This window comes from Primulina tabacum, chromosome 4 (assembly GCF_025594145.1).
Source record: "Primulina tabacum isolate GXHZ01 chromosome 4, ASM2559414v2, whole genome shotgun sequence".
Lineage (NCBI taxonomy): Eukaryota > Viridiplantae > Streptophyta > Magnoliopsida > Lamiales > Gesneriaceae > Primulina > Primulina tabacum.
The window spans coordinates 12770409-12777928 of record NC_134553.1 but is presented as its reverse complement, the minus strand read 5'-3'; the positions used below and the strand labels follow the sequence as shown (position 1 = coordinate 12777928).

Sequence of the window (7520 nt, the reverse complement as noted above, 5' to 3'; positions counted from 1 at the left end):
TGGGATACCAGTACATTTGCAGCACAAACACGTACACATGGAGATGTTGGGGAGATGTTAGGTCGTGGACATAGAGTTATTAGAAGACCTTCGTGTGGCACTGGAGGGCATCGTTACTATCATCATTAACTAATTGTTTCGAGCTGCACAATTACTTACGTCGTATTATTTTATCTTTTTCTAATTTTTTATTTTAATTTGATGCATTTGATGTAAGATTTGATTAAATATTGCTTGTATCATTATTAGTTTTCTTACTCGTGCTCACAATTGAAATTAAATTTATGCGATTTTAACATGCTACATTAACTTTATATTGAGATAGTATATGTAATTTATTATTCATTTTACACAAAAAACTATATTTTTTTAATACTTTCAGTTATTCAAAATTTATATAAAAAAAATATAGTTTTTTTAACATAAACAAAAGTTATATTCAAATAGTATATCTGATTTATTGATCATATCTTCTGTCTCAACTCTTGCAATTCCTCTACCACAGTCGGGGACTTGGACCGAGCACTTGATTCTCTCTCTTGCATCCTCGCTTCCTCCTCCCTTGCCTCCTGCTCTCCTCCTACATGTGTAGCTTGCTGAGAAGCATCTCTCCGGGCTACTGCTTTTTCCACCGCATCGAATATAATCCGAGCCAACTCTTCCCGGGATAAAGTGATAACAGGTGGAGGTCATGTGGATGGAAGACCACCTTGTCCAGAGACAAGCGCATCGTCTCCAGGAGCCCGGGAAGTATTTTGATTGGTTCTTCTGGTAGGAGCCATATCAACGTCTTGAGCTCAATTTCCCACAGACGGCGCAAATGATGTAATCCGGGTAAATCAGGTGAGCAAAATCGGGGCGTTCCACCGGATGGTGATATAGTGTTTAAGGAAAATGAGTAAGGAAAAAGGTATATCTTGTGAGGAATATATATCTATGTGATCTTGGACTTCTACTTTGACCTGCAAACTAGGAACTGAACTCGTGAATGGGCGCCAGAGGATTGTCCGGCGTATCCACTCCGATGTTAAATCAGCAGGTGAAGAAGAAAGGTGAAATGACTTGTATATGTGTGAATATACGTGAGTGTTTGAGAATTCAAAGTTCCAAAATCTGTAATTGAGATTGATACCTGCTATTTATAGGAGAAAATCTCATGATTACCTTGTTTTCAGTGCTCACCTGCTAAGTATGGTAAGGCGGCTGGCCATACCCTACTTCTGATGACTTTTATGACACGCCAAACCTATGTTATTCTGACAGAAATGATTGTCAAGCATAAGGTAGCCCATACTGGTATACTCGAGTGTGGCACACTTCTCGAGATAGCTCGGGTAGAAAGTTCCCGGGAGCTGGCACGAGAGCCCGGGCTCTTGACTTCCCGGGGAGAAAATATCCCAGGCATCCCCATGCCTTGCTGCTGAAGAAAGTAATTTTCATACTGACTCTGATTCTGGGCTATCCATTTAGTTTTCCGGGTCATCCATGACCCGGACTCTTATGAGGATATCACAAACCATTTAATCAGATGAAACACACTAGATAAATCTTATGTGACAAACTCACCCTGATAATATGTCGGTAAGATATCTTATATAATCGTGAAAAATTAAGAAGTCTTGATCTATTTTAAATTTTGACTTGCTGATGAAAATGATAGTTGTTGATTATCAAATTACTAAAATAGGTTTTATGAAATTTTTTATTAAAAAAAGTAGAGAACTTTTGTAACTTGATATATGTATTTTTGCTACATAAAAAATGATATTAAGTCTTTTGTGACTTGTGAGATAGTATAACGATGTTTATATCCGTGAGATGGTTTGAATTGATCCATAATTATCATAAATAATAATTCGTTAAATAAAGCTCGAGCTCGGCTCATATTTATTGAGCTCGTTTAGGTTCGATAAAAGCTTGAATAAGCTCGTGAGCCATGAGTATATTCGTTAAATAAAGCTCGATCTCGGCTCGATTATAAACAAGCCAAGCTCAAACATTCAAGAGTTCGGCTCGACTCGACTCGATTACATCCTTAGTTCTATGTTTTTCGAAGGTGATGAATATAATTTGTCCGATAATAACAATAATAGTGAGAATATTTATAACAATTATGGGGCAAAAAAGAGAAAACAATGAAAGAAGGATGAAATAGCTATATGAAACCAGTAGAGAGCATACTAGAGAGAGAGGTTAAAACGAAAAAGCCTGAAATATAGATAAAGATTAGGCAGAGAAGGGAAAAAAACTCACACCTCTTGCTCCAGAATCAAGAAACCGATACCCTCACCAGAGTTAGAAGGAAATAGAATCAAGATTTCAGTTTTTTGGGCTTAATCGGTAAACAGTTACGTACGAACACTCGGGCCCTTTTATATAGCAAAATCCTAGCTTTTGTAAAAATCCCATCTTTTCCCTCTGGTTATGGATGTATTTGATTTGGTTTCTTTCACGACAGGGCTTCGTAAAGGTATATCTATAGAACCCAGATTTTTTCTTTCTTTTTCTCTTTCTTTGACTTTTTTTAATAAAAAAATTCATGTTTATTTTGTGTGTATAAAATTTTAGATCTAGTATGGTAAGTTGTGTGATTGATGTTTAAAGTCGTTCCTTTTACCTCTTATCTTATCTTTTTTCTTCTCTTTGTTTTGATTTTGGTTGCTGAATGAGGAGATTTTGGTAAACTATGTGTCTTAAGTTTTTAACTTTAATTCTTTTAGTAATGGGTTTTATGTATTAATAGTGGGTTATTGCTGATGAAAAAACTTTGGTTCACTATAATGAACTGCTGAAGTCTGAGAACTTAGTTTTATGTGGCTTTTTCCATAGATCTTGTTGGTTGAGAGCTTTTTTTTTCTAGACCTTAAGCTTTAATAGTTTCCAATTTAGCACCTCTCGCAAGGCCGACTTAGTGAATTGAGAGTGGCTGAAATCCGCAATTTCCCCAAAAAAAAAATCTTGAAACTATTTATTTATTTATTTTTTGATTCCGGGGTCAACCGATCATTGGTCCATCGAGAGTTGGGGTATGGAAGGGAAGATATTGTGGACTTTTTGTGAAAAGGTTATAATGTACGAACTATATTTGAAGTTATTTGGCAAATTCTTCACTGAAAGATTGTAAATTGTGCCTTCTGTAATTGTGGGTGATTTTATATTGTCTCGGGGTTCAAATTTGATCGGCGAACTGAGCTCTACTTTGTGAATACAAAAAATTGTTACGTTTTTTAGACCATATTATTATTCCATGTATGATTTTTACTTGAATCTACAATACCTCCGAGACCTATTATTGTAAAATCACTAGGTTTTTGGAGTTTTTGATTTTCTCACAATTATCTTCAGTGTTTTTTCTCTGTTTTTGTTTATTAGAGCCTCTTATGATTTGTAAAATGCCCTTGGCATTTACAGAACTTGGATTTCTGATATGTAAGTATTTATTCATCTTCAGGGTTTGGCTGATATATACACCATAACATGGCTTCTTTTATTCCTTAGAAAGATTTTTGTGGCGCGCGAATACCTTTTTATTTTCCTAATTATAACCTATTCAAGATTTCAATAAATTATGAACTTTCCGGATAAGGGAGCTTCCATCGGTGACAAAAAGCTTGGTGCTGCAAAAGCAACTTTGAATCCCAATGCTGCTGAATTTGTTCCTTTTGCTCTGAGGCCTCCTGCTGTGGGCAGTAGCACTGGAGATGCCTCGTCAAAATATAGCACATCCGCTGCAGCCTCACCAGGAAAAGCTATGTTAGATAGATCAGAATCCTCAGTATCAAATAAGTCTGACGAAGAAGCTCAGCGGTACTGGAGCCATCAGCTTCCAGATGATATTACTCTTGACTTCAAGGGTATGGGCATTGATGATACTCAAGAGATCGACAGTTTATCACCTTTGAACTTATCCTCAACTGATGTTCACGAAGGCTCAAGATATTCTGATTTGACTGGTAGTGGCTTTACTTTGACTGGGCAGCAGGGATTATCACCTCATTCTTCTATTCATGGCAATATGTTTACTGAGAAGCTGAAATATCCTCTCTCATCATATGAGGATTACCCATCTCCTACTGGTTTTCTCCCTTCACTTGCTAGACCGTGGGACAAACCGAATGCCAGCAACGATCAGATTGTTAGAAGAGAAGGACCTCCTTATAATGGAAATTCAAGACACAGTTTTTTACCTGACTTGTCAAATGATCAACCATTGGTGGATAATGTGGAAATGAACCCCCTTGAATTTTTGGCCTCACAATTTCCTGGTTTTGCTGCAGAAAGTCTTGGAGAGGTGTATTGTGCCAGCGGAGGTGACTTAAATCTGACGATTGAGATACTTACTCAGCTCGAGGTAGGCTTTTACCTCAGCATTAATGCATGACTATTGACTTCTGGTCTGTAGTTCATGTCTAGCTTTGTGTAAGCCCTCTATAATTCTAATACATTGCTAATTATTTTGTCAAAAACATTCACATTCATGCATCCTATTTTGGCTCATACCCTTTAATTTTAACCATGAAAATTATGTAGGACATAAATGCCTAACTTATATAGTAACATGGTGCTATCTCAATTTTCAGAAGGAACTGTGGGATCAATGTTAGCGTGTCCACCAGAATTGGGAGTTAAATCATGTTCTGTTAGTATACTTGATTTTGTTCTAATATTTTACTTTTGAATATACAACTGACATGAGAAGACAAGATGTTATATATACCAAGAATAAGTGGTCTATTACTTAATAATGTCATATAGTGCTTTGAGTCAATGTTATTCTGGTCTCTGATAGGAGTAACATAGTGATTTTTAAAGTGTTCTAAAAAAAATGGTAGGCAGTAAGCGGGCGGCCACCCACCGCTTACCATCTAGGTGTTTAGGCGGTTGCCTAAATGTTTTTTCTTTTTTTACCTAAATATCTTATTTTTTCTCCGTGTTTCTTCAATAATTCCTCTATATCATATTAAAGCTCATAATCAATTGCATATTCTTCCTCTTTATACGATACAAATTATTTGAAAAATATATCAAACAATATTTTTTTAAAAAAATTTGAAATTAAAAAAAATCTATATATCACATTATGCGGCTTCCTAGGTGGTTTCTGAAAATCGAGATGGTGAGCGACTGCCAAGCACCTAGGTGCCGCCGATACATTCCTAGTCGGCACCTTTTAGAACAATGGATTTTCGACTTTCGTACTCGTTTCATTTTTCCATTTCGGAAGTACGAAGGAAATCTCATGAAATGAAGTGCTATAGGTGTAGAAGTGGTAGGTGGAGTGTGTTCAAATTGTATTGTATTAGTGAGATTTTGAACCTGGAAAAATTAAGCATACTGTGTTTAGCCCATGCAACCCGGTTCTTAAGTAAAACTTCTCAACACGACTTTTACCCGTTGTTCCACGATTTTGTGTCGGCCTTTGAAGAGATGAGATTTCCCTTCGTATTTGTTTAAGAAAGTATAAAGTGAAATCTGTGAAAGATGGCTTTGCAGTATCTGATTAAGTTTCACTGTATACTGCACTTGTGGTATCAGCTTCAGGTTGATGGGGGCTTGAATCGGACTCTGAATCCAAAAGCCTTGTCTGCTCCAAATCTAAGTGCATTGGATTTTCCTGCTCTTTCTGTACCAGATGCTCAAAATGGTTTGGTAAAATTTAGCAGTGAGATGGATCCATATCGGTTTTCGGAAAAGGAAAATTCAGTGACGTTTAAATCCAGTTCCTCCTTTCCGGCAAGAGGACACACAGATTTTGCTTCTGTTGTCAGAAGAATGGCATCTCAAGATTCTAGCATCTGGAAGTATGAACGAAGTGGTTCTGCACACCCAAGCATTGGGTCGAGTAGAAGTTCGCAACTGGCAAGCTCACATAATGGTGGCCAAAGCAGAAGCATTTATAGTGACAGGTTGCAAAATCGAGGATCTGCTCATGCATCTTCTGTCTGGCTTGAAACTGGAGATGCCGTCGGTAATGTTTTTGAGACAATATATTTAAATCGCTCTCTAGAACTTTAATCATGCAAAAATTCTTCATGCATGCGTATGTATGTTTTAACTTTGTTGAGATGGCAGCAAGTATTTATTCTGAAACGCGGGAGGAAGCTCGTGATCATGCACGTGTACGTAATTCATACTTCGAGCAGGTATGTTCTTTGAGTCGATTTCTCGAAGGGTGAACATTCCATGGGTGGATAATTAATAAAACACACGTCCCTTGTTTGTTTATATCTAAAATATATATACTGTGAGATTAGGCACGACAGGCGTACCTAATTGGTAACAAGGCTTTGGCCAAGGAGTTGAGTATTAAAGGCCAGTTGCATAACATGCACATGAAAGCAGCCCATGGAAAGGCTCAAGAATCTATTTATCGTCAAAGGTTCGTGCATCTTGGACTCGTGGGCGACTCCTGACTTTTCTATGTACACTGATTCTACTCTTGTGAATCCCTTTGCACTATATCTGTTTTCACACCCTCAATTTATTTACAGGAATCCAAATGCGCAAAGCAATGGAAGAGAGCGAATGATCGACCTACACGGTCTTCATGTAAATGAAGCTATTCACGTGCTCAAACGGGAATTCGCAGTAATGAAGAACACGGCCAGGTCTGAAGGCCAGTGTTTGCTTGCTTACATATGCGTTGGAACAGGTCACCACACAAGGGGCTCACGAACCCCTGCTCGACTTCCCACTGCTGTTCAACGCTACCTGCTAGAGGAAGAGGGGCTTGTTTACTCTGAGCCACAGCCAGGCCTCCTTCGAGTTGTCATATACTGAAGCAGGAAAGGTGTAGTAGATTATTAAGTTGACAAAAGCTCACCGTCAATTCCTCTGCAAGAGCAAAAAACTTAAAAAAAGAGAAACTTGTTTTTTTACCTGTAAATGGGAAAGAATGGAGTAGGACAAATATCCTGCACAATGGAAAAGTTAGAAAAATGGAAAAAGAAGGGATCTTGAAAGAGTAGGGGGAGGCAGATGTATCTGTATTGTTACTGTGTAGTTGGCCGAATTCACGAATTCGATTTTGTAGATGCCTGTAATTTGCATTGGCTTTGTAATTTTTTTTGTACCACTTATCTTTTACATTTGTTTGCTTCTATTTACACGAAGTTCAAGATTCATCTAGCAGTTGGATTGGTATATCTGTTTGTCTTGTTGATCTTGATTCATCAGTAGGAGAGGAAGAAAAGAGTTGCTGCCGTGTTGCTCAAAGAAAGGTTGCGATGTTAGTGAGCAAGAAATTAGACGATTGTGTGGTTAGAAATTAGATGATTGTGTGGTAGCAACGCTGGAGTATAGTTTTCTCACACTTATGGCATAGTGGAAGTTTATTTTTTTTTGTATTGACGTTCAAAACGTTTCTTGGTCGTCGTACGATTTAAACATCATAAGTTGTTTAGATTAGGGGTGGGAAAAAATACCGAAATACCGAAAAACCGTACCGAAAAAATATCGAACTTACCGAAAAAATCGGTATACCGAACATTTCGGTACGGTATCATACTGTACCGAAATTT

The 7520-nt window shown here is 37.6% G+C and overlaps 1 protein-coding gene across 1 annotated transcript; it reads left to right on the top strand.

The window, feature by feature from the left end:
• The first annotated feature begins 2154 nt into the window (after window positions 1-2154).
• LOC142543104 (polyadenylate-binding protein-interacting protein 7-like) lies at window positions 2155-7143 on the top strand. The gene is made up of 6 exons (XM_075650123.1): window positions 2155-2470; window positions 3452-4351; window positions 5536-5968; window positions 6073-6143; window positions 6255-6379; window positions 6492-7143. The coding sequence occupies exons 2-6, from the start codon at window positions 3569-3571 to the stop codon at window positions 6778-6780; spliced, it is 1701 nt and encodes a 566-aa protein (XP_075506238.1). The 5' UTR covers window positions 2155-2470; window positions 3452-3568; the 3' UTR covers window positions 6781-7143.
• The last annotated feature ends 377 nt before the right edge of the window (window positions 7144-7520 follow it).

Excerpts from the sequence above, each read along its gene's own strand:
- LOC142543104 (XM_075650123.1), top strand. The coding sequence starts at position 3,569 with ATGAACTTTCCGGATAAGGGAGCTTCCATCGGTGACAAAAAGCTTGGT. Across the intron at positions 5,969-6,072 it reads TGAAACTGGAGATGCCGTCG|CAAGTATTTATTCTGAAACG; the intron begins GTAATGTTTTTG and ends TTGAGATGGCAG. Across the intron at positions 6,144-6,254 it reads GTAATTCATACTTCGAGCAG|GCACGACAGGCGTACCTAAT; the intron begins GTATGTTCTTTG and ends CTGTGAGATTAG.